The sequence below is a fragment of the Patagioenas fasciata genome, chromosome 2 (genome assembly GCF_037038585.1).
Source record: "Patagioenas fasciata isolate bPatFas1 chromosome 2, bPatFas1.hap1, whole genome shotgun sequence".
NCBI classification, from domain to species: domain Eukaryota; kingdom Metazoa; phylum Chordata; class Aves; order Columbiformes; family Columbidae; genus Patagioenas; species Patagioenas fasciata.
The window spans coordinates 37,250,080-37,278,011 of NC_092521.1; the positions used below are offsets into that span (position 1 = coordinate 37,250,080).

Sequence of the window (27,932 nt, forward strand, 5' to 3'; positions counted from 1 at the left end):
AATACAGATGAAAAAGGATATGTATTAGCATTTTTATGCCCTAAAGGTCATCGCTACATCTCCAGTTTGTCAGACATTACCACCTTAAATAACAATTTTTAATAATGCTGTTAGTGAAGAATGCTTACTCTTTTGTGTAGTCTGCCTGTTTACATCATCTCAGATAGGAAATGCCCAAGCCCTTTGAGATTATAAATGAATTAGTTTAGGAACTCTTCATTTTCAGCTGAAACATGCATTCAACTCCTATGTAATTTGTCCATCATTTCCTGTGTGAATTTCTGTTTGGCTTAGACCCAGTTACCTTGGGGCTTGTGTCTAACTGCAGTGGCACTACTTTATTATAAAAGGAAATTAATTTATGTGCCTGCATCTAATGACATGCAATCTTTAGTAATTACAACCATCTGAACTTTCTTCTTCAGCTGAAGACACATTGCATTTGCTTACGATGTCATTTGAGGTTGGAATTAAGCTTATTTTTTCAGTCTGAGTTCCACGAAGCTAGAGATAGATCTGGAGAAATCCAGAGTTACTAACAGGGCAGATATTCTTCCAGCTTAAACAAGATGTATGCATTCTCTATGGTGATACAGACTCCAAACTAGCTCCTCGTTATACCAAGTTTTTGTTGCACGTCTTCCTTTTCCTCTTTAAATATTCTTATGACAACTAGGTAAAATTCTGAAAGTGGCAAAAATGGTTTAACATGAACATCAGCCAGGGACAAATAACATGTAAATAACATCTTACATGTATTTAAGAACAAAGAATGGCTGTGTGAATACTCAGATTTGTTCTCCATGCAGCATTTGGCAAAATAATGCTGAGATACTAGTACATTCTCTGGCTTTCTGAATAATAGCAGCATATAATAGTTTTTATTTTCTCTTCTTGGTTCATCTGTCAAAGTTCATTACAATATTTGGAAAGCTGTTCTTTTCTCTATGATGAAAATTGTAAAAGCGTGTTTTGAATTATTTCTTATCACTCATATTTTGAGACAATCTTGCATTTCCCAAATCAACACTGTAGTCTCTGCTGGAGGTAAGATACAGTGATCGTTAAAAAAAGTTATAAACACTATAAAGATAAAATGTTTATTCTAACAAACAGACAGCTTTCTAGTCACTTTTAGTTCCAGGCTCTTAACAGATTTTAATGCTGAGAGATGGAGAAAGACTATTACACCTTTTTTGGCATCTGTCAATAATATTAATGATGATAACAGTTTTGTACTAATAACAGACCTTAAAGTTTTGTAATAATTATTATCCATATTGGCCTTCAGGTATTGTCTGGTATTGGACATATTTTAATTTGATTTTAGTTGTATTTGAAGCATGTTATCTATCTCAATCACATTAGTGGTTTTCTGTCTTAGCTCCAGTTTTGCTAAGGCTTGCACAGCTCTATTGGTATCAACAGCCAGTATGAGCAAGTGTTAATGCAGTGAGAGAAGCAGCAATGAGGTATAACCAGTGAAACCGCAGTAGCACAAGACACGAACTGTGCGTGGTCAGCAAGGAGAAGGCAGCACTGCAGGGACAGAACTCCAGTCCAGCACTTCTCCAGCACAGGGAAAAAAAGTAGCTTAGCTTCGAATGTGTCTTCTGTTACTTGTGCGTGCATGAGGTCCTGCTCAAATCAAATCAAGAATCAAGAGTTGTTGTGATGCAACAAAACAAGTCCAAGAACTTGAAACGCTACTTGCAAAGTTAGGGCTTTACATAATTATTCCAGGTACCTATGTCACCTAAACCACTTCCAGGATAAAAATACAAACATGTAGAGTTCTGGTGCTATACGCCTATTTCAGAATAAGTTTGACATGTGGACAAAACTGAGGAAACTACATATTTACCATCATTATTATTCATGAGCAGCAAAAATACCGATGCCCTGTCTTCTGCATTATCTTATTTCCTGTTGACTGTAACCAAAAAGTTAGTGGGTCACAGTTGGTGCTGCCCTCCCCACATCTGTAACAGCCCCTCTGTGCTGCACCAGCTCTCCTGTCTGCCTGCAGGGCTGTGGTTGAGTGAAGGCTGCCACATTTCTGATGGAGACAGGTTACTGTTAAGCTCACACTTCAGCCCCTCCCTTAAATGCGGATGCTAGGCTGGGCATCTTTTTTTCTAAGCAGCTGTTGAATTTTGTTAAAAAAAGTAGAATTTACTGACATCCTATGCCTGTCCTCTTTGTCAGTTTTGGTCAGAGTTGGCTTGATGGGTTTAAAAGTTGTTGGGAAGTATACACAGAAATCAAGGGTGGATAAGCACTATGTCCTTACGAAACGGGACTGACAACATCAGACTTAATGGATTACAGCATGATTTTTCAGACAAACGCATTTCAATACAGCTGTCTGCAAGGTTATTGAAATAGAAGCACTATTTGCTCTTCCCTGGGTTTTTTGAGAACCTTATATTTGTTACTTTTGAAAACAAACAAACAAATCTGTTTCCGGCATATTTTATGCATTAAAACAACTATATAGAAGCAACTGTAATGAGTCTCTTTTATGTAGCTGTCTAGCCACAAAAGAGGAAGGCAAGAGACACTCAGGAAAAAGCCTGACTGAGTCCAAAGTTTGAAACCTGACCCTGAAAAAGTTTGTCAGAAATTGTTAAGCTTGAATTTAATGTTTTACAAATAGAAGTGTGCGTATCTTCTAAGGATATTTGTCATATTTGTTATGACACACTCCATATATAGAATTCATATACGCAGAAATAGCTCTATGCAAAATGCATGATAGTGTTTAGGCAAGGGAGACTCTTAAGGTGTTTTATGTCCTTAGAAGTAAATTTCAGTTCAATGTTCCAATCTGGAACTGTAAGAAATATAGCCATCAATGATTTTACACAGGTATTTCCAAAAGCTTTTTTGAAGACAAGGATTTCTTGTACTCAGCCAAATTACTGCCATCCTGGAGAGTACACAGATGATTGTTTAATACTCTGTGCCACCAGATGAGAATCCTATTTCAAGTCTTAATGAATAAATACTCTCTCTGAAACTTCCCATAGCTTTTTCTGCCTTTAAATCAAATTACTAACTGACAGGCCCAGACACCTGCAAGATCTACAGACATGAGGGAGAACAAAGTCCAAAATTAACTTTCAGAGTATTAACACAGTTTTTTTACAGAAACATTTCCCAGAACAAGCAGCTCCAGGGCATGCTCAGTTTGGATTCCACCACAGAAGGACGGACATCTTATGATCTTTCATATCCTCAGAAAGAAGGATATAGGAAATTCGAGGTAGGAGGGATGGGACTCTTTATACCTTGTCTGTGTTTCTAACAAAGGTCAAAGTGGAACATGCTTACTTTTAACAACATTTCGTGTTATTTTTCCAATAAGAAAAATAAAGTCCTAATCTTGGTTTCATTGGAAGCAATGTATTTTGTCAGCAAGCACATAACATGTATAAAGTTTTGTTGACTTGTTATTCATATGTTTAATTGTTAGAATCACAGAATGGCCAAGGTAGGAAGGGACCTCTGGAGGTCATCTGGTCCAGCATACCCACTCATGCTGTGCCTCCTAGAGCCAGTTGCCCAAGACCATGTACAGTTGGCTTTTGAATATATTCAAGGACAGAGACTCCACAGCCTCTCTGGGCAACCTGTGCCAGGTCACCCTCACAGTGAAAAAGTGTTTCCTGATGTTCAGAGGGAACCTCCCATGTTTCAGTGTGTGTCCATTGCCTCTGCTCCTGTCACTGAGCACCACTGAAAAGAGCTGGGCTGTGTCCTCTTTGCACCCTCCCATCAGGTATTTATATGCATTGATGAGATCCCTCTGAGCCTTCTCTGCTCCAGGCTGAACAGTTCCAGCTCTCTCAGCCTCTCCTCAAAAGAAAAAAGCTCCAGTCCCTTCATCATCTTAATGGCTTTTAGCTGAAGTCTCTCTGGTATATCCATGTCTCTCTCGTACTAGAGATCCCAGAACCAGACACAGTACTTCATGTGTGGCCTCACCAGTGCTGAATAAAGAGCCAGGATCACCTCCTTCCACAACTGGCAGTACCCCTCTAATGCAGCCCTGGGTACCACTCACCTTCTTTGCAGCAGGGACACACTGATGGCTCATGTCCAACCTGGTGTCCACCAGGATCCCCAGGACCTTCTATGCAAAGCTGCTTTCCAGCTGGTCAGTCTCCAGCCTGTGCTGGTGCCTGGGGTTGTTCCACCCCAGGGGCAGGACTTTGCACTTCCCCTTGTTGAACTCCTCAGGAATCCCATCTGCCCATTTCTCCAGCCTGTCAAGGTGCCTCTGGATGGCAGCACAACCCCTTGGTGTATCAGCCACTCCTCACAGTTTTGTGGCATCGGTAATAAATTCACTTTAAAAGGCACCAAATGGGTTGATATATTAAAAACAAAACAAAAACACACCACACACGACTAACCCCAAATTGGAATAATGTTTCAACATAGGAAAAATTACTAAACATTTGCTAACCTTTCTTATAGAACATTACTGTTAAATACAGTATCAACTGAACTTATTCAACTATTAACATTTCTAATTTAAGCGTGTGGGACATAAACCATATCATTTTGGTTGCCAGTAATTCATGCTCACAAAAATGCCTGGCATGCAGGAAGAAGGGGTAACACCAAATGGAAAACCTCCTAGCAAATAAAATTTATTAACACATAGCATTATTAAGATATTTAAAAGGCAATGACCTTTTAAGAAGATGTTGTTCAAAGTCAATTTCCATCGGCAGGTTTCAAAGTTTTCTTCCAGGAAACTCCCATTGCATTTCCTCTTCTCCAGACTCCTGAGGTGGGCTGACAGGCCCCAGTTCACCCAGGGAGCACCCACACTGCCATCCATGCCTGTGCCACTGCCATGTGCCACAGTGACACAGTTTTGCCTCAGCGGCATAGCCAGGCCCACGACTGCGGGCTAAAAAGCAACACCCGGTCCCCGACGCCTGCTCATGCCTGAGGACACACCTGGGGACACACCAGGGGTCTGGCAAGGGGAAGCACAGCCACCAGCGAGGCCAGGCAGCGCCTTTCAAGAGTGACAAAGCTGGTGAGGGGCCTGGAGCACAAGTCTGATGAGGAGCAGCTGAGAGAACTGGGGCTGTTTAGCCTGGAGAAGAGGAGGCTGAGGGGAGACCTTATCGCTGTCTACAGCTACCTGAGAGGAGGTTGTAGCTTTGAGAGTGTTGGTCTCTTCTCCAAAGTAGCAAGTGATAGGACAAGAGGAAATGGCCTCAAGTTGTGCCAGGCGTGGTTTAGATTGGATATTACGAAAAAATTATTAACGGAAACAGTTGTCAGGCATTGGAACAGGCTGCCCAGGGAAGTGGTTGAGTCACCATCCCTGGAGGTGTTTAAAGGATGTATAGACAAGGTTCTTACGGACATGGTTTAGTACTAGAGTCCGACTCGATGATCCTGAGCGTCTCTTCCGATCGAAACGATTCTACGATTCTCTGACCCCCCACACAGCGCCCCAGGCCGCCGAACAACTCCCCCGCCCGCGCGTGTCCCCCGCGATGCTGCGCACGCGCAGTCCCCGCCTTCTCCGCGCCTGTGCACTTTCCTCAACGTTGATTGGCTGAGAACGGCGCTGCGCCGTGGCCGACGGCGGGACGTTGTGCCCGGCTGGGTGCTGGCGTGCGGTTGCCGTGGCAACCAGGGGCGGTGGATGCGTCCCGGGAGGTGAGGGGAGAGCGGCGCCGGGCCGAGCCGGGGCCCTTCCTTTCGGGGATGGGCATTCGGGGCTCATCCTGCCTCTTACGTGTCCCGCTTCGTTTACGGGCAGGGACCTCAAAGCCGTATTCCCACGGGCTGTGCTCTGGGGGGCGGTGGGTCCCGGGCGTCCTCAGGCCGCCTGCTGTGTGCGCTGAGGCGAGGGGCCGGGGACGGGCCGGGACTTCGAGGGTAAAATGACAGGGCTCTGGGAACCGGGGATGGAGGGAGACCTGCCTCAGGGACAGCCCCAAAGCTGGCAGAACGGCCTCTCTGCTGCTACTGCTGCTTTGGGAAGAAGGTCTAAAAAAGGACTCCGAAAGGTACTTTTAATTAAAAAGCAGGAAAGAAACACACTTCTCAGTTAAAAACAAAAAAAACACACAAAATCCACATGGATAAGGGGAACTACCGAGTTTCAGCCTTGCTTAGCATGTAAGGAAGTTTCTTCTGTCTTCACAATCTTTGCTTTCCCTCGGTTTCTTACAAATGTAGTATAAGGAGGAATCTCCGTGCTTAGGTTGAGCGTGAGTTTTAGGATTGAGATGCTCTTTGCTGTCTCCTCCATTTTTTTGATACACTGATGTGGGGGTATTATGTGTTGGCTAAAATACCTTATGTACATTGTATTATATACAGGCAACCTTTTTACTTTGAGTTGTTGTTATATTTGTTAGGGTATTTTTATCCCCAGACTGTTTACAGGTCCAGTTCAAACTATGTGTCTTGCCTTCTTCTCTCCTCCCATTCTCCAGCTCACTTGGAACAATGGCCAGAATTTAAAAAAAAAAAAAAGAAGAAGAAGAAGTTGGTATTGTTGTGAAAGCCTCTACAATATGTGAAAAACTCACAGTTTTTGACTGTACATAACAAATGTACATGCAGTTGTGTGCGTGACAAAAGGGCTGTGCACATGTACAAAGAGTACTGTAGCTTTCTGCCCACTTCTCATGGCCTGAAAAACCTGCTACAGAGAGTGATGTATTTTCTAACTTATAATTAAGCTATGAGCTGACATTAATTAGTTATTTATGTGTATTAATTACTTCTACTGTGGAATGGACCACTGTGCTCATATTTCTATATGAAAAAGATGAAGACTGGGTCCAGCCTTCTTAAGCACACTGAAAAAAAAATCAAATATTAAAATGTATTCTAAATGTTACTTAATACACTAAAAATTTGAAAAAATAGCAGCAAGAAAGGGATAGGTTTTTATAAGCAGCAAAGACTATACATAAATGTGTTGCTAAGCAAGAAGGGAATTGTTGGGGAACATCAGATCTGAAATATGCATGTCAGCTTTGCTGAAAACCTAGGGTACAAGCAGTATGATATTTTCCTTTCTGTTTTTAAGGTGTTTTATTAACTACTTAAAAGAGCATGTGGAATACACTATTAAAAGAAGCAGTAGAGCAGTTTGGCCTATTACAGAATTATGGTTCGACTAACAAAGGACCTAATTGCTAAGAGTGTCAGTCACAAGAATCGCAATGAAGAGGATTTTGGACAGTATCTGCAGAAAATAACTCATCTGAATTTATCAGATAAAAATATAGACACAATTGTAAGATTTATTTTTCTTTATTCCTTTTAACCTGGCTCCTCAGTTGTTTTGTGGTTACTGTTATGATTAATTGTTTATAGTTGGAGAGACAAACTAGCAAAGCCAAGTTTCTGTTTTATAACAGTTATATTATGTTTTAACATTTATATTGATTTGCAAGTAAGCATTAATAATACATCTGTTTGGAAAACTGCTTCAGCATTCACTGCTGTGTGGAACACTGCTTGTATGTAAAAATGCTTAAATGGATTTTAAATGTGTGGCATTTGAAATGTGAAAATAATCTCTCAACTGTAACTTTTTATATAAAACATCAAAGCAGGTGACTGTAACTCCAACAGTCTGCAGAGTTCCTTATTATTGACCTGATGTTTTTTCTTCATGTGGCAAAAATCTTATTGAAGCATTTTGCTTACCTGAAACGGTGGAAATACATGTAATTTGTGTAGCGGACAAGAAGGATATTATCAGTACACCTCTATTTTTCTAATTAATTAAAATAGAAAATCCATGTAAGCAATTACACAAGACAGATGAAGTGTTGAAGTGAAATATTTTTTGCAGTATTTCACAGAACTATTATAGAAATCTACATCTCTAAAAAAACCTCAAAACAATTTGCTATTTTGATTATTTTGTACAGTTGCTACATTGTAAAGGATTGTTCAGGAATTCACCAGAATGGAAATGATAACTCTGCTTACCTCTTTTGCCACTTAATAAAGAGAATATTTCAAATTAATAATTTAGATCTGACACTTTTCCTATAGAATGTAGCCAGGCTGGTGCCATTGAATCAGTACCTGTAGGGCTTTGACAGCAGCGCTCTAGCCCTGTTGAAATCCAGCTATAGTGTTCTCGGAGACTTTAGGTCTGAAGTTAAAGAACAAAGTTCATACTTTCAGCAACAGTTTGGTGTTTTATCTAAAGACTTGTGTTTATTGATGGTTACCTTTATAAAAACGCAAAACCTGTGGAACAGAAAATGAGGACATAATTTTGCAGATCAGATTTTTGTGTTAAAGAAAGCAGTAATTATATTACATACTATTAAGTGCAACGCTTATTTTATTCTCATTAATGCAAAATTTTTTGTAGTCTTGGGAATTTTACAAAAAGTTGTTAACTCATAGCATGATCTTTTCAATCTATCTGTGATTTATTCCTTAGATTTCAGAGGAAGTCTGAGAAAGGAAAGGGGAATTCAGGAACAGGATATAAGCCAAGTGAGGTTAATAAATTTGGACTGGTATAGTGGCTTGTTCACATTAGTCAGGTTAAAATCTACTTCTTTTTTTTTTTAATTGCTCCCTGGGGCTTATTCATTTAAAAAATAATCCACGACCTTTTCATTTTCAAAGGCTAAACCTGCAAACTTAACCTAGTCCTCCTTCCTTTGAGTTTAATAATAGGAAATTTATACAGGTTTCAATAAGACCTGAGTGGCTTCAAATCCCCTCAAGATACTGAGCACATTTTGAAATTGCTAAACCCTGAACAACTGAATTGTTGTACATGATGGATTTCTGCTTTAAAAGTGTAATTTCAGTCAAGAAGCTTAAATAGCTTGTTCTATGTGAACGCATCTGTGCAAGCAAACGGGTTTATTCAGCCCAATCCTAGGAATGTGCACAGCCGTAGTGAGTCACTAATTTGATCAGTCCATTTGATTAGGACTGGTTCGTCAGATGCCACAGAGAAGTTTTACCGAAACCCTCATGAGAACATGTGTTCTTTTAGTTATTTAAGAGAAACATGTTCAAATAAACTTGACATTTGAGTGGAATCTCAGACTCGGAAGTGTATTAAAATTCACTGAAGTGCAAGTTTTTGTATAAATCAGGATTCCTTTACCGAGAACTAGTTCCATTACATCACTGAGGTTTGATGGAGATTACTACACTAATAATTGTGATTTTCTGAAATCCACGTGATAAAGACAGGGAAGGGAATGAAGTCACACAGGATCTGATGTACCTGCTGGTGATGGCTGTAGTCCTCAGCTTCAGTGTGGCAGAATAGTAACAACAGATTTCAGTCTTAAATCAGATTATTACTGACACTAACTCAGGTTTTCTAGGAAAAACAGTTGTGAGAAGTTTTTGTTAAAGGTAAAAATGTATAAATCATGCAGCAGAACTTACATTAAATACAATCATCAGCTTCCAGAAGCAGTCAATGAATTAAATCTATGTAGTATTAATTTGTTATTGTTTATTTCAGGGTCACCTCTCTTTGTGTAAAAATCTTCGAGTTCTGTATTTATATGATAATCAAATCCGTCAAATCCAGAACTTGGACTTTGCTTCAAATATAACACACCTTTACCTTCAGAACAATCGTATTTCATGTATAGAAAATCTCTCATTGCTGAAAAACCTTGAAAAACTGTAAGTTTAAAATTATGTATTTATTTCACTAAAAGAATAATTATTACACTAAGAAATTTTTAGAAATATGTAGCCATTAAGGTCCTCTCAGCTCTTAAATTTTACTTTTCAAATAAAAGTAATTTCTCATGATTTTTTAATGAAACATTCTATGATATAAGTAATGACTTATCATCTTAACATACACATTTGCATTTAAATTATTTTTCGCCCATTTAATAATAATAATAATAATAATAATAATAATAATAATAATAATAATAATAAACAAAATAATACTGCTAAAAAAGTCTTGGAACTGTTAGCTGCATGTTCTACTCCCATGCTAGGTTATTTTTTCTATTATAATTTCTAGGTATTATTCAATAATACTTAATACTTTTTAAAATATCTTGAGGCCTTGTGCTTGCTCTTATTTTCAAAGGATATTTAATCTATTTTGTGTTCTATACTGCAGGTATTTGGGGGGCAACTCCATCACTGTAGTGGAAGGTTTGGATAAAATAGAAAAAATAAGGGAGCTACATATTGAAAGTCAACATCTCCCTCTTGGTGAAAAGCTTTTATTTGATCCAAGATCTCTTAGGTCCTTGGCAGTAAGTAGATTTTGAGAATTTCCGTGAGCCATTAATCAGTAAATAAGTATTTTTAAGATAAGTTATTAGGACTTGATCACTGTGTGTTTTCCTTTTCTGCCAATTGGTGGCATTCTTTCAAATCTACCAAGGGACTCCCATCCTAATGCTCATATAAGTGAGGAGTCCAGCAGATTCTACTTCATTTACTTTTCTGTGAAGGATGGAAATGAGGATAAAGAGAGAGAGGAAGTAAGGAAATGTGTGGATGCCCTATACCAACAGAATGTGAATAAACTAAAAAAGGGGTAGGAATTCATCACTGTTAGTTATCTTAGTCTACTTAGTTTGTAGTGAATTCATTTCTTGGTATTTCTCTGATTTGATTGTTACATTAGTTTATTTACTGCATTTTGTATTTCTCTAGAGAATGCAATGGCAACAGAAAAAAAAAATGCCAACAGCATTTTTTTCTGGATCTTAAGAACAAAATCAAAAGCATTCAGCTTTAGTTCTGCAAATTTTCTGTGTTGTGGTATCTCAAGATTTCAGGAAAACCACCTTTTGAAATTTTCTTCCAACATGTTAATTGTTCAGCGAACATCAAATGTATTGTTGAAGTGGTTAAATAAATTGACTTTATTTACTAATGGATGTAGTTCTATACTAAAAAAAAGAAATCATCTTGCTTTGTCTCCCAAAGTGTAGTCGGGGCTTGATGAGCTTTTCTTGTGAAGTTACAGAACTCACTGAAAAGCAAGTTCTTTTGTTCATGTGTATATCATAAACATTTGACCCAGCTCTAATTATTTCTGGTTTGAGATTATTACCTAATACATTAAGAAAATGTATTGCCATTTTCCTTTAATAGAAATGAGCCATTCCTGTGAGAGCATTTTTACTTTCCTCTTTCTGTATTAGATAAATGATGAAAGTAGAGGGAGATTAAATAACTATATTATTCCCAGGATAATAACTCATGTACTTCAGTGTTTTTCAGCATCCTGGCCTAAAGTCACTAGCATTTTGTTCTTTGTGGCTTTTATTTAAGGTGTTTTGGTGTGGGTTTGGTTTGGTTTGGTTTGATTTTGTATGAAATACTTTGCATTATTGACCATGTAACATCTTTGTGGAAGCTACATGTAAAACATTCTATTTTTACCCTTTAGGTGCTAAATGTTTGGTCCCTCTTTGAGACATCACTTACTTCATCTTCTGTATCTCGCTCTTAATGCTGTCATAGAGGAAAGAGCCAAAAAGATGGGACCATAGCTTCCTGTGTGCCACAAGCACATGATCACATCATCATTAATCTTTTGATTGAGGAGATTAAGTTTATGCTCTGTGTGTACCAGGATGATACTAGTAATTTCTGCCTACAATGTTGGTCTAGCTCAGGTTTTACAGGGGGGTTAGATTTCCTGTATACACCGCTGAAATAGGCATTTTCTAACTAATGGTAGTTGCCATATCTGGTATGGCACTGGATTAGGTGTCCTTTTTCATCTTCTACAGATATAAGCTTCTTGGTCCTTTTACATGAAACTACATTAAGTGTTTCCTGAGATAAACACCTGAAACTTATTTACTTTTTATCTAGAATGTAAGGATCTTTCTAAGCAGCATCTTTTACAGATGGCAAAGTTCATTTTATGTCTCACTAGTGTTTCAAAGAAGCGTCAAGGAATACAGGCATGTATAGCAAGAGGTTTGTAGGATCAAGCCTGAAAGAAGAACAGCGTAGTGCAGCTGTCAAATGGGACTACTGGGTATCAGATGTGGATTTCAGCTCAAGGCAGGTCAGATGTAACCTCGGAAAAGGTAGTCAGTTTCTGTGGCTGATTCACACTTCAAATGTAGGGTTAGTGGCACTTGCAGAACTCTCTAAGGCATTTGAACACATTTAGAGAAAAACAACAATTCTGTATTTACTAAGAATTACTGAAACAGTTAAGAAATTATCTTTGGTTTGACTTCAAAACCAAAATAAACAGCATTTTAGGACAAGATGGAAAGCCAACATAAAACAACATCTGAGGTACATGGTAGTTGTATTTGCATGCTTCTGCTTCATATGCTTGTTCTTCCTTTAAGAGAATTTTCTGTAAGAATTGACAACTTGACTCATTCATGGCACCAAAAAAAAAAAAAACAAACAAACAAACAAAAAACCACAATTTTTTCTGCTTTTCTTCCTCCAGAAATCTTTGTCTGTATTGAATATCAGCAATAACAACATTGATGAATTAGAAGAACTTGCAATTTTGGAAAATCTTTCTTATCTTATAGCAGTTGACAATCAACTTCAACATATGAAGGTATTAAAATAAGTATTTGTTCTATTAGTATGGGTGATAAGAAATTAGTCAAATTCATCTTTATCACTAAATAGATGAGTAAAACAAAACTTTACTTCTACAGTTACTGAACCTCTGACTTTCCAAGCATGCTGTCGTTTCTCATCCAAAAATCACGTTGAGATTAAAAATGGAGAACCATTTATCTAGTACATCTACATGTCCTTTAATGCTATGTAGAGTGGCAGTTGTGCATACTGTCAACTGAGTAGTAAATGCAAGGAAGTTATAACTACAATATAATATGTTCAATGTGTACAATTAGTGTGTATGTTTTGGCCATCCGAGTGACTATCAGTGGCTTAATTTACAAAGATGACATAGCCATTGTTTTTTAACTCTCAACATTTTACCATATTACAGTTTTTAGTTCTCTATTTTAACGAAAAAAAAAAAAAAAAAAGCTGTTTCTTGGATATCAGATCACCTAGCTGATTTTGCTACCATTCTGATATCAAAACGACTGTGACTAGTGTTGCTGGAGTAGCATAACAAGTATTCCTCGTGAAAGTATATATTGAATTTCATAATTTTCTGCTAAGGACAGACATCTTCATAGGCAAGAGCTCTAACTTCCACAGTAAAAAAATAAAATTAAAATAAAATAAAATTTTAAAAAATTAAAATAAATTTAAAAATGAAATAAAAGTGGTTTTGCTTTTCCTTTTGCAGTAGTGAATGTAGTTCACACAGAATGTTCTAAATTTACAATTTCTGGCTTCTCAAAAGGAACAGTATTGGCCTTGTCACTTCTCATTATTTTTATAAGTTATGATGTCTTCTACTTCTTGACATAAGGAGCAGTTAAAAAAACTAATTTTAGTGTCATGCTAGGAACTGATTATCAAATTTATGTTGAACAGTATGCTGACACCATTACTGCACAGTGAAGGCATGGAACAAACTTTATATATTACTTAATAAGCACTGGTTTTATTTAATGTAAACCACAGGCATTAGTGTTCTGCTTTAAAAAAAAAATATATATATACATATATATATATATATATATATAAATAAATACTTAAATTAATTGGCTTAAATCATAATCCAAATCACCAAAGCAAAGCCTTGATTAAAATAAACTCTTTCATTACTGGTTTGCAGATACATTCCTTTTCCTTAGAAAAGGTAACTTTCTCTGGTTAGTAATTATTAAAATAACTATTCTTATTAATTCTAAGAACACTTAATACCTTTTTTTTAAATTTGGCTGTTCATTTACTAATGAGGAGATTCTGGTATTTTGTGTGCATAACCTATCAGTTATCTAGGTCAATATACTTTATTTTGACTCTTATTTTTTTATTTTTTAATATTAAAAAATCTTGAATGATGCATTTTTTACTAGACAATTATTAGCATATTGTATTTCACGCTATGTTTCTGTCTGGCAGTTGTGATTGAGTTAATATAAAAATACAATTCATGTTAGCTTTTGCTGGTAATTAAAACCATATTGACTGTGTTGGTTACATCAAAATAGCAGTAAGCTTTTTTAAATAGGTAGTCTCTCCAAAGCTTCTCTTTTGAAAAGGATTCATTTTCTAAATAAAACTTGTTACAGTGATTATTTTTAATTGTCTTTTTTCTTTCTTATAAATACAAAATACTTCAGTTGCGATGATCTTAAAAGAAGATTGTCTTAGCCAAAGAATGAATGATTATTAAGAATGGGGATGCCAGTTCAGAGACAGCGTTTTCAATGTCTCAGAGGAAAAAACAATATCTTCTGAAACAGAATAAGGAGAGGACAAAAATACCGTATCGTTCAGTAACTGTGTATATATTATTTAATAATTATTAAATGTCATTATTTCATCTTCAAGAAGACCAGAGTTAATATTTACCCAAATCAATTAGATATTTAGATATCCCTGTTACATGGTCACAGCGTTTGAAGAAGTATGTGGTTAGCATTTGAGTTTCCTGCTGCTGCTGCTGCTGTCAGTTACACTTGCATCAAGCTCTGGTAAATTCTGAAAGTGATTGTCCTGTGTGTTTTCGAAACAATCTACAGGTTTGGAAAATATGAAGCAGATAGGGTGTTTCTATTCATATCTTTGCTGACCTGTAAAATTGATGACCATATTGAATGCATCTAACATATTGTGTAATGCAGCTGGATATCCAACTTCCCAGCTACAATTACTGTGTTTTAGAGATTACATTTTAGTAGGCTTTACTTATTGCTGATATAAATTCTTATTTTAATAATTAAAAAAAAAATACAAAACTGTTGAAAAAGCAGTGAGCCATGTAAAGTATTAAAAAAAGTCATGTTTTGCTCTGTTTAAGAAACTTTAACTTACAGTGGACATCTGGCAGAACAATCTCATGCATCCACTAACCATTTAAAAAAAAGTAGCCGACAGAAAGTTTGAGTATTTAAGTTTTTTTACAATCCTGAATTTCATGATTCCTTGGCTAACATGATTCTACAACTGTGATAACTGAAAGGATTTTAAGGGATATACACTTGTACTACGTATACCTAATCGCCTCTGCTAGGTGAACTTGTTACACGCAGCAAAGGCTCTTTCATTCCTACACCAGCTGCCTCCATTCTTCTCCCTCTTGCCCCTCTGTTTTCAAAACTCTGATGTGTACCTCTTTTTCATGCCATGTACCTCTTTTTCTATGTCCCCTGTTTTCCCATTCCTGGTTCCCCATTACTGCCATCAAGAACATCCCCAGGAATATCTGGCCTTGATGCACAACAGAGAAGCGTTGGAGAGCTCTGTACCCAGTTGGGCTTCACCTGCTGGGAAGAGAAGCTGTAGAGAAGCAGGGCTGGTCACCACCAGTGAGCTGTGTAGCAGAGGTAGATGGCAACAGGAATAATCTGGAATCTTTACAAAAAATTGAAACATCAAAGGCACAAGAAATGTGTTAAGTACAATCTTCTCATGCAGGCTTTTCTCACTTTTGTATAATTAGTATAATTCTTTTCTATCTAAACATTTATCTTGATTTTTCCCAGTATTATGAAAACCCATATTCGCTTTTCAACAATGCCACGTTGATGTTGGCATAGTTGCAAATTAGGGCTAGTAAACTGAAACACTTAAGGTTCTGGCTAATTTGCAGCATTGTTAGCATAATTAACAGACATCAAGGCATATGAACTTGTTTCACATGACTAAAGTTTATATAACAGTCTGAACAGTAGACAGAACAAAATTAAGTAATTTTTCTCACTTCATGCAAAACAACTTACTATGACTAGCTACCACACATAAAAAGCATGTCATAGGTCTGTTATCAAAAACATAATTTATTTTAATAGGATTTGCTTTTCTTTGTTTTCTGTTGCTTGCTACTTCATTTATTTGTCGTTTTGAGCTTCAAGTTGACTTTAGGCAGGTTCACAAGGACTTTTAGGCAGTTTATTAGGGTTGGAAGACTAAAAGAATTTTTTAAAAATACTATGCCTCTTAAAAAAAACCAAACACAACAACAACAAACAACACAACTGTTCCTGTTTACAAAAAGCCAGGATATTGTTTGTTTATGAATGACCTTCATTTTGGAAAGATTATGACTTGTGTATTTGAATAGAGAAAATATAGCTAGAAATACCTACAAAAAATATGTATTTCCTAAGTATTTTAATTTATTCAACCTCTGCCCAGTATTGATTATGACAAGAAGATATCAGGAAAGATGAATTCGTTCACTTCAGAATTGAGTCAGGAACATGAGAAAAATTATAGATTTTCTCAAACAGATTATGACAGGTAGTCAAAGCGGTGACAAATTGCTGTCTGTAGATGTAGTTAGGGCAGCTGGACTAGACGTTTCCAATAAAAACTGGAGCATACTGGTCAAACACCAATTCTTAAATGGCCATCGTTAATTGGTAAGAATGTTCTTGCCAGTGCTACAGCTGCCTACTAAGGCACTTGCCCTTCCCCTCTTCCCACCCCGATGGAATATAATTTGCTCGTCAGTATTTTGTAGCAGACCTCAAAGTGATAGCATGACATGATCATTTATCAAACGGAGACTGCCCAGAAGAGTGTCTGGTCCCCTTAGTACAGCTTATTGAAAGGCTGGGAAGTGAAAGCACTTTATTAGAGACAGGAAGGCAATGAACAACTAGAGCGTATCGAAAGGGTAATCATATTTCAGCACAGGATTAGTGTGCTCTTAGATAAACATACACTGGAGTAAGCATGTTCTGGGTCATTTATCAAGTAAGTAACAGCTAACAAAAATCTACAGGACTCTTTGTATACATTCATCAATATTAAACTGTATACATTTTATTTCAGTAACAGCCAATTTTTTGTTGCAAAACTATTACTTGAAAAAATTATTTCTAGTGAAGTCTAGAACACGTTCAAATTAAATGACAATGCCTAAATGGTTAAGTAAAAATAAATAAATACACTTGCTAAATGCTATTTCTTTTCTAATGAGCCTGTCCTAAAACATTTTCCCCTAAATTGTTGTGTTTGTGATTAAATGTTAGCACCTAAACTGTGGGAGTTATCATATTGCTATTCTGAGACATGCCGATGAAGCTTTGCTGTGTGACATTATGAGATTTCTTCCTGTGGACCAGTCCTCAGAGTTTCTTGTGTTGTTTTATCAGTCTTGCTTCTCACAGTACCAGACTTTTACTCTCTATTTTTCTAAAAAGATGTTATCATCACTGGATAACAATCGATGATAGTTGATATCACCATCATCATCAATAAAAAATGATACGGTTTGAAGGTGCGAGGCAGCGCTGCCACTTCCACATGACTTTTTAAAACGTGTATTCTATAACTCATAGAATATTCCCAGGAGGATTTTCTATCAAAGGTGCAGAGCCTGGAAAACCAGAATTCTACCTGCTTGTGTTACCCAGTTGATTTTCTAAATTTGAAGCAGCTAAGAGACATCTACCTCACTAGATGCTTTATTGTTGCCATAAACTACAAAATTCTACAGACTTTGCAGGTTAGAATCCATCACATCATGATTAGTAGATTTTTTCCAAATTATTACAACTGTAGAACATAAATTCTCCTCTTGTATTCATATGAATTGCTTTGAAACCCACCTTAAGTTTTTCACACATATAAGGAAGCCTATCAAGAATGAGAGTTAAATGGAATTTTGAAAAGAAAGTACTTCAGAAAGTAGGGTATCTGAGTGTAAAGGACCAATCTGCTAAGCTTTGCATCCTTTTAACTTGAATTTATTGTACTTAAAAGACAGAAGAAGTTTTATCCAGGTCATACTGCCCTTGGGTAACCAGACAGAAACCCAGATGAAGAAAGGTATATTTCAAAAATTTCACTATTTGGGCCAATACTATGACTGACCACCCACAGTTCTCTAGGGGGGGATTACTGTTTCTCCTGGAAAATACAGTTACATATATATAGAGGCAGTCTACTGTGATTTGCACCATTTTTAGCTTTTTTTTTAGTGTGGTCTTTCTCTGTAAAGTACTGATTCTTCCACAATTTTTTCAAAATCTAATCAGACACTGATATTCTAAGGGCTCTGTGAGACCATGGGGATGGATTAGCAGACATTACATATCACACAAAGTTTTTGGCTGGTAATTCCTCAGCTTTAGGTGCTTATAAGTGGGATTGTAGTGGTAATATTCTATAGCTGGCATTACTGTGTCCTTAAAAATGCAGAGTTTTCCAAGTACATTACCATTTCTTCTGTGCAATTATCATCTATTCAGGGAATGCTATGCACCACTGTTTGAAAATGCACATTCTTAATGTGCGTATTAATACATGAATAGTCTCATTGAAGTTATTTCTGTGTGCAGGATGTGAGCCTGGCTGAACAAATCGCCTTACTGTTGAAATTTACTCTGGAGAAGCAAAAATAATCACAATGTTCTGTTCTTGTATCAATTGCAGGATTTGGAGGTTGCATTAAAGAAATGGACGAAGCTACGCAGAATGGATCTCACAGGAAACCCCATCTGTCACAAACCGAAGTACAGGGACAGGATTGTAGTACAGTCACAAACTTTAGGTAAAAATAAACCAAATAGCCAGCCTCTGAAACCCACCCATCACCCTCACAGTTTTAAAAAATAACTGATAGGTTAACCATTCTTGAATTGCACTATGTATGTAAACACAACTACTGCCATAGGTACTTATGTCAAATAATACGTTTTTAATTTATGTAAAGATAATGTAGCTAAAACTGCTTATGAATCAACTACACAAACTCTGTTGCTTAGCTTTTGCTATTAATAGTTGTAATGATTTGTTTTATAATAGATGATTGGTGAGATTACTATAAGACAAGACCTTATTGTGTTCACATTCCAGATGTTGTGAAACTGATTTTCACATTTAAGTTGAGTCTACTATTCCCCTATCAGCCTGTAGTATTTAGGTGTTTCAGTTGTACAGTTATAGTTGCACGGATCATACCTTACCGTATTTGGAATTTGTTATATAACATTTGTCCTTAAAAGCAGTTTACACTTACGTTGTGAATGTATTTGTTAATCTTAACCTTACTGTGATGCAGTTTAAATTATTATTTTGAGATTATTTGAACATAAAAGGAAGGAACTTATTCTTCTATATCTAAGTATTCATACTGTAGAAATAACTAAAAAATATCTGTTCATTTTTCACTTTTTTGGAAAAGGTGGCAATTATCTTAAAAGTTGTAATTACAGAACTTGTCTTCAGTTTTTCTGAGAGTATAAAATGTTGGCCATTAAGAAAAAGAAAAAGCCTGTCTGCACAATGAAAATAACAGTGCCTTAGGACAGTTCTAACGCAACCTAAATTTGTGGCCAAATGAAGTACTTCATTTGGTCTGAGTCAGAAACGCAGATGCAACCAAGGAAACCCAGAGCATAAGCTTTACGGCACCTGAGAAAAGTTAACCTTAAAGAGCCAAATCTGTCTGTCTGTCTGTCTTCATGATCAGTAGGATTCCTTGATTGGTAAGACATGCGGTCTCTCTCTCTTAACTTGAATTTCTGCACCCATATATATATATCTTGTGTAAGGGTATAGTTTTTCTTCAAAACATTCCATAAGGTGCTGCATGTTAACTGTATGTGAAATACATGTATTTCCCTTGAAAGTTATAAAAATAATGGATGCTTTCTGTTGTAATTAAGATGTGTCAACTCACTCTTGCTCCTTGAATGTGAACATCAAGCTGTATTGAGAGTGGTTTTTTTTAACAAAAGACTAAAAAAAGAAAAAAATATTTGAGGAGAGCAAATATAGAACCAGCACACATTATATACAGATTTTTACAGCCTTTTAGTTAACTTCGGGTATCACAGAAAGTGTTCTCTTCTCTTTGACAGAATCACTTGATGGGAAAGAAATTAAAGAAATGGAAAGACGGTTCCTAATGAACTGGAAAGCCTCCAAAGCTGCCAGGAAACAACACAAAGAAAGAATGACAAATGAACATGCATCCTATCTACATTTTTGTAAGCAAACTAATCAATTACTTCATGCTTATTTGCAATACTATAGAAACAATAAAATAGCAGCTAACAGTAAATATACTAGGAATGAGACTTGTGCTAGTGGTGAGATCAAAACACAGGAGTAGAAATTGAACTTTTCCAATATAATTTTTAAGTTTAACACTAGTTCATGTGCTGCTTTTTTCCTCCCATTCTAATCTCCCAGAATTATGGAAAGGAGTATCTAATACATTTTGAATGTTTATAAATAGTCATGTTTATTTTCCATATTTAAAAAAAAAAAAGTGTTGGGCACTCTAGAATAAAAATGCATTAAATACATCAGACTTTTTAAATCTGTTTGTTGATACTTATTTGATCTATGTGAATTCCTAGTCCTTTTAAAGGCCTTCACAAGATACATGTGTAGCAGAAGTAAAAGTCTTAAACTTGGAAAGAAAAAAAAAAGTCTTGAAGGAAAAAAAAAAACTTAAAACCAAAAGAAAAGGCAACAGGTTCTTGCAAGCAGGAAAACAAATTAGTTTTGAAATTCAAGTACAACCCAAAATAAACTTTGAGGTTTTTAAAAATTGCTGGGGTGGGGGTTGTTGCTGTAGAGTTGACTGCATGTTAAGACATAAGTGACTTGACAGCATGTCTTGCCATCTTGCAGAATTTGGAAACGGACGTTATACTTCAGATTACTCAAAATGGTTTGAATAACCATATATATGAAATAAAATAAAATTGGTGGCAATTCTGCTGTTGTTTTCAGAAGATAAACTGTGATATGTAACTTGGGGGAGAGACCATGTTCTTTATAGCCATGCTGTCTCAAATTATTAATTCATGACATCTCATGAAGATCAGTTATTTTTGAAGACAAGAAGTGAAAAGTATTCAGCCCATGAACTTCAGCCCTAGTAATGTTGCCGTCTGCTCAGTGTTTGGAAGCCATATATGAATGGCAATGATTCTGAAAGTAATATTCTGTCATCTGAATAACTGCTGATACAAGGAGGCACTATGGAATTGAATTTTCTCCCTTTCAAATAACTCTACCTGAATACGAATACCAGCTTTAATATTCACCTTCATCAGTGTTTGCAGCACTTTCCATATTTTCATACAAAGTTTTCCATTCTCGATTATCAAATTTGACGCATTTTACCTTAAGGCTTATTACACTGTTCTTATAGATAACAGTATAAATATCTTGTTATAGATATATTGGAACCTGTGATCAATCGTACTGAATATTAAAATAGATATGGTTTGACTTGGGATATTGAATTAATCCTCCTTTGTTTTCTTCAGCTGTCTCTGAAACATCTTATCCTCGACTTCCCTTTCACCACAGTCCCTCTGTGAAAGAAAAAACAAATGTTTTAGTTTTGTCTGAGATGCACAAAGTTAAAAGAAAACCTCTGCCTAGAATCCTGGGGGAAAAAAATCAGATGATAACTCAGGTATGTTCTTCAGACATCTTCCTCTTAGTTATTGCTTTTACAGCTTGTACTCAATCAGTTGGAAAACAAGTACATGAAGGTACAATTTCATCTAAAATCAGTTCCAGGTTGTTTTAACCATGTTATATTTGTTTGAAAGGCAGGATAATAGATTTCAGTTTCTGGTTATAAATCAGTAGACTCGCTAACAGTAATAACTTTACTCCAGTGTTACTAGTTTCTGTCATGTGCATTTGATTGTAATCTTCCACAAAGGTAAGACAATATAGAGATTAATTATTGGAAATACAGTTACTGTCAGCAACATTGGTGAAGATTGAACCCATGCACGAAGTAACATGCAGAAGGAGAAACAATCACTTTTCATCTTATAGTTTACTTCTAATAGACACGTTCCAGTGGATTATATACTTGAGTAGCATTTTCCTGTAGCATCAGCTCAAGATCATCAAGAAAGAAGATATCAGGTGTGTGCCTTACAGATGTGTAGGTATTAGATCAATTTAAACAATTCAGAGTTTAGCATATGTATTCCTCACTCACATAAACAGCCTTGTGAACTCTAATGCAACTGTTTGTGGAAATAAAAATGGCTTATAGTGATTTGCAGTTTGGAACCTATAGTTTTTCCAGTTTTACTCATAGTAACAGTTTAATTCAATATTTGGGACCTAATATCACTTCTTCCACATTTTTTAATAGTACTGCTAGCCTCATTGGCCAACAAAAAAATAATCATTTATGCAATGCTGTAGACAAAATAAATAAATTTAGGTATTCTTTTGTAACTATATTACTATATTTTGTAACTTAATTACCTTAAAATCGAAATGTATTAGTATGTTTGAAAAATTAACTAAATGACATTTAATAGTATTTTGTTCTTGACAACTTAGTACTCTCTAGTCCATCAGTTTTGTTCCTACTGATTATTTGTTCTGACTAGAAATAGCTGCCTTTGCCTTGAGACAGGAAAAAGAATTACAAATCAGAGAGCTCCTCTCTTCAAAAGTATCATTTTTGTTCTTCAAATGACAATGGGTATATTCTGGCCTAAAAAAAAACTGAGCTCATTGTGTGTGTGCCCATTCTTGAATTTTTGTCTTGCTGCAAGAACTGCAGGATCAATCCACTAGTTATCACAAAATAGTACTACTATGTGGTTATTTTCCAGTGAATAGTCCAGGCTTGTGAAATTTAGAGGGGTACAGCCCAATACTCATGCCATACAAACATGCATTTTTTTCTTTTAATTCCCTTGTAAAATGAGTTTACCCCCATGCTCAGTGTTCTGCTGACCTGCATTTTATCCTTATTAGCATTCTGTCTTTTGGGACTGGCTGAACAAAACTACACTTTTCATTTACCATTGCCCTTAGTTCTAATAAAGGTTGGACCATGTGTGTACAGCAACTCCCAAAAAGTTATATTCCTCAGTGTAAGAACTTCTGCTATATCCTTGGAGATAAAGCATTCCAATTCTACTCTACCATGTTATAAACTGTCCAATTGTTGAGCTGCTTTCCTTGACAAAAATTTTCCCAGTATTAAGAAGCCAGAGCACAATCCTGGCCCTGTTGAAATCCCTTTCGACCCTAGAAAGAAAAAGAATGCATCTTCCATACTCGATTGGAATAAAATGTCTATATTTGTCTTAATTTCTATTAGCAAATTAAACAATTTGAGTGATTTTTGTTTGTTTTTACTATTAGTCTAGAAGATTTTACTCTGACTCACACAGAGGGTAGAATAAAATACGGTCAGATGACTTGCATTTAATATTTAAAACAAAATCTTAAGCAGGACTTCTATCTTGGATGCTGAAGGTTGCTGTACATTACCGTTTCATATGTAATCACTGATCCTGAGACATGTTCTAATCTTGTTACTAGTTGAATTCCATGGAAATCAAAGAGTCTTGGGAATTCGTTAAAGGTTTGTGAATTCTTTAAAATGTTTTTTGGGTTTTTTTGGTTTGGTTTGGTTTGGTATTTGTTTTACTTGCTGGTTTTTTGTTGTTCTTGGTTTGGTTTGGTTTTTTTTAACTAAAAATCCATAAATATTAATTCTCAGAGTATATGCAGATATGAAAAGATGACAAATCACAGTATTCTCTTGCCAGATCCAGTAGCCAGGGATATGCATAAATGTGACCACATGTAAGGCAAGGAAATTTTCTCAAACTGAACAAATACCTGCATTGTTTAATTTAAATTCAGTGTCAGACCAAAGAAATTAGTGAAGTTTAATCCTATCCCCTGTGTTAGTCAAATAAGTTATTCCAACAGATGTTTCCTCTTTCCCTGTACATGCTGGTGAAGTTTGACCTTGGCAACTGAAAAACAGGCATTAAATACCTTTTTAACTTACATTTAAGATCCACTGAGGATTACATACAGCTTGAACAATGAAAAAAGCCAGTTATTACTAGATTACTGAAATATGCGATTAATCTTTCTTTTTTGATGATATAAAAACAATAGCAATTTTATATTGGATTTTAAGTTCGTTTTGAACATTTAAAGAGAATTATGGATATAGGCAGGAAGTAATTAAAAGAAAACAAATCACTTAACCATTTTAAAGATACCTAATACCTTCCAATGGGATACACTATTATTAATTTTCCCCAAGTAGAGAAGTTGTTGAAATGTTGATGTTGTAAACTTAACCTGTAACTAGCAATTTCTGTCCACATATCCTTATTAGTGGAATTAAATATCCTAGCAGGTATTCATAGCAATACCATAGCAATTCAGAATTTGGTGGGAAAATCACCTTTTGTCTCTCTGGTGTATGTTATGTGATTAGCAATAAGGTAATATCTTTAAATTATATAGTCAGCATATAATAAGTACACTGGATTGTGTCAGCTATTCATAAGCCACTCCCATAGCCACCATGCATAGCCTGGATAGTCCAAGTTCAAAGTCAAAGGGAAGGAACTTGCAGAGAGCAATATTAGTTCTCCCTCTTCTTAGCTCTTTGGCAGGTGCTCCTAGCAATATTGCCTTTATCTATTTAAATATTTAGAAATGCCTTGAACTGATGTGATTTATGTGCTCTGAAATCTATACAGAGTAATGTGTATTTGATAACAGGTAAGAAAGTACACGTTCTGCGTGTATACTGGGCTTTTGTTTATAGACTCTAACTGGCATTATAATAAATAGAATTATTAAGGCCTGTTATATGACAGTTGTTTGGGGAGGGCTGATACTGAGATTATAATGATTCTATAACCAAAAGATAACATTTACAATCATATTGTTATTTCATACTACAGAATATAGCGCTCTTATTTGAGAGGGTGGTAGGGGAATATGTTCCCTCCAGGTAACCTAAATCTTGTTATCTTACTGAATAGAAATTTCTGCAAACTTCTGAAAACTCAAAAATAAAAAACTATTTTCAGCCTTGGCTTCAGAAAAAGGAGAAATACAGAGTTGAGATACAAACCAGTGCAGTTTTAGCTGTGCACCCTAGAGCTGGTTTTAGCCACTGAATAGCCTGAAAGCACTCCAACTGTATTCAGGATCATAGAATCATAGAACAGTTTGGGTTGGAAGGGACCTTCAAAGGTCATCTAGTCCAACTCCCTGCAATGAGCAGGGGCATCTTCAACTACATCAGGTTGCTCAGACCCATCCAGCCTGACCTTGAATGTCTCAAATTCACTTCCAGTACCCTGGGATCCCATCCAGTTGCAAAGACTTGGATGTGACAGATTTGCCATTGTGGTTCCCAATTTGATCATCATCTACTGCTGGTGATACTTGTTCCCAACAAAAACTGTTCCTAGGACCTAAGAGGTGTGAGCCTGGGCCTTGCCAGTAAAGATGCTGGTGTTTTCAGAGCAATCCACAGTACTGCTGTAGACTTTCAGTATGTTAGAAGTACCAAAAGGGAAAAAAAATAAGGCATCAGTTCCCAAACACATCCCCTTGGCACTGCCCTGACCCTAATCAGAATATATGTATAGATATATAAGCTTTGTAATCACTGTGTACACATGCAGTGTTTGAGTTACTGAGCTAATGTTCACATGTGAACTTTAGATCAGTAACTGATGAAAAATCCCTATTTTTCTTAAATGTCCCATTAAAAATAGTGCAAGGTGTAAGTTAATTTAATGCCATATTATTTCTTTACATGTGTGGGTATGAAACAGTGCCTGTCCTACAGCTATAAAAGCCACACAATCCAAAAGTTCTGAGATTGGAGCAGAAAGGGAAAAAATAGCCAAAAAAAAAAGAGTCAGTGTTCAAGATGTGCCCACTGTTCTTTCAGGATGAGGATTCAGACGTGTGATCTGTTAATATGGACAAGTATGCGATCATAATTCGTGTAACTAATAAAAATAAGGGGATCAGAAAGGCTCTTCCTTGTCTTTCTTACGATTTTTTATCTCAGTGCATTATGCAAAGTAGGTGTCCTGACTAACAGAGCTCTGAGTGGAATCAATTAATATGTGAACTTGCTTATTTACAGTCACTAAGTCGTAAATGTTATATATTGTGACTGTAGCAAATAAAATTTACCTTGCTAGGAAAAACCAACCAACCAAGCCAACAGTGATTTTTTACTTTGTCTTGTGGCCTTGAAGGATTCTAGGAGTTCACTGCTAAAAAGAAATGTATTTGAACCTTACCTCTTCAATCAAATAACTCTGTAACCAGACACTACAGAAATGACTGACTACATCTTTCTGTTCTCTTAATTCAGAGCAAAAATAATTGCTGCATCCAAACCAAGATGAATCAGAGCCAGCTGTGAAATGATCCATGTAATAGACTAATACTTTAATTCAAAAAGAGATCTGGAGCAATAAGATCTTCCTTTCTTGGAGATTTAATATATTAGACTGTCATAGTAATCACTAATTACATGTCCAGTAAAGTTGGGTACAATCAGTTACATGTAGTTTGTAGAAAAACTGTCTGGAATAAAAGACGGAGTCTTATCTGATTTCATTTATACAAGAAAATGTTTTGATTATAGCTAAGGCTTTGTTTCTTATAGAACTTGAAAACTATTCGTATTTGATATAAATTTACATGGAAAAAATTATTAACTGTAACTATTTTTGTGTGTGGAAATAGTTGATCAGCTTTGTAATAAAGGAATGTATAATACCACAAATAGTCAGATTGTGTCAATTCAGATTAGTGTGGCCCCAGGTTTGGCACTGGGAAAAAAAGGGCTTTCACTGCATCAGTCGATACACTCGCAATAGGTAAAGACCTTTTTTTTTTTGTCTGCATCTTTTGATAACACAGATTACAAATTTTGTAGAAATGTTGTGTGGCCCTGGGAAGCGATAATGAAGATGGGAGCAATGGGGGCCTTGGTGTGGGTCTGACATGAAGATCTCACCTGTCTTCTCTGATCTCTCTGATGTAGGCTGATGAGGAATCTGAAGTCACGGCAGAAGTAAGTTGAATTCTAAAAGCCAGAAGTTACAGGATGTGAAGATTTGGCTATTATTGGATTTTTTTTTTCCCCTCAAAGCTAACAAAGAAAGATACCGACATCTCTTTGGATATCTGTGTTTTTGTAATCTCAAAACCAGACAGAATGAAGGATGTTGCACTTAACACCACCTTTAAGAGCATTCAGAAAAACACAAGAACTGCCTCTTTATCTAGAAGCAAAGCTTTATATTAAAAGCATGTAAAAACAACAGCATGTGATAGGCTTAACTGGTTGCCTACTTCTTGAACTTCCTCAAGAAAGGAGTTGGTTTTAACCAGTGTCTAGTTTGTGACCTGACTACTCGAGTAGCAGCTTCGTTCCATACATTATACTCTTAGCAATTATGCAGAGGCATTCTTACAGTCTCTTACTTCAAGAAGAAAGATGCTATTAGCTCATGATTTTTGAGATCTGCAGTCCTAAAAAATTATTTCCATCATTTAGATTTTTCCAGGTTCTGGTGAATAATGGGGAATAGTTAGGAAAGAAGGCACAAGAAGATTCATGATATCTGTGCTGATTAATTTGGGATTACATATTAATTTTATTCCAAATTCTGCTTTAAGTAACCAGGACTTTGGTTTGGCTGCTTTGCACTATTTTGAGTAATTAAATGAACACTCAAGACTTCAGATATAGGGAAATTCCAAACATACACATAAGGAAAGAAAATCCCAGAATGTAAATTGCCCCTGGAATAAAACCTTTCCTGATGGAGTTTGTGTGAACATCAGCTCAGCATCTTATGTTCGAGACTCTCTCTGAAATAAGGGATTTTTCCTGCGTAAGGAAATGAGGACCTGTTTTTTTGCATGCAATGTTTTGTGTATTTTGATATGGTTTATATTTTATTGCCCTTTGATAAAAATTCAAATAAATCATCAGTGATATTCAGGTTGAGGAAGACAGAAGAGCATAAATTTAAAAAGTTGCTTCTTGCTTAGACAGTTCCTGG

The 27,932-nt window shown here is 36.1% G+C and overlaps 1 protein-coding gene across 8 annotated transcripts; it reads left to right on the forward strand.

The window, feature by feature from the left end:
* The first annotated feature begins 5,598 nt into the window (after nucleotides 1-5,598).
* PPP1R42 (protein phosphatase 1 regulatory subunit 42) lies at nucleotides 5,599-27,871 on the forward strand. 8 transcript variants are annotated; one of them, XM_065831463.2, is made up of 10 exons: nucleotides 5,599-5,694; nucleotides 7,082-7,291; nucleotides 9,515-9,681; nucleotides 10,139-10,277; nucleotides 12,458-12,574; nucleotides 18,496-18,613; nucleotides 19,926-20,054; nucleotides 21,351-21,502; nucleotides 23,395-23,437; nucleotides 26,906-27,871. In XM_065831463.2, the coding sequence occupies exons 2-10, from the start codon at nucleotides 7,163-7,165 to the stop codon at nucleotides 26,908-26,910; spliced, it is 999 nt and encodes a 332-aa protein (XP_065687535.1). In that variant the 5' UTR covers nucleotides 5,599-5,694; nucleotides 7,082-7,162; the 3' UTR covers nucleotides 26,911-27,871. The 8 variants fall into 8 exon arrangements, with proteins under 8 accessions (XP_065687535.1, XP_065687534.1, XP_065687536.1 ...); XM_065831462.2 differs by lacking the exon at nucleotides 26,906-27,871 and adding an exon at nucleotides 26,228-26,644; XM_071804046.1 differs by lacking the exons at nucleotides 5,599-5,694; nucleotides 26,906-27,871 and adding exons at nucleotides 5,728-6,047; nucleotides 26,228-26,644.
* Nucleotides 27,872-27,932: the final 61 nt, after the last annotated feature.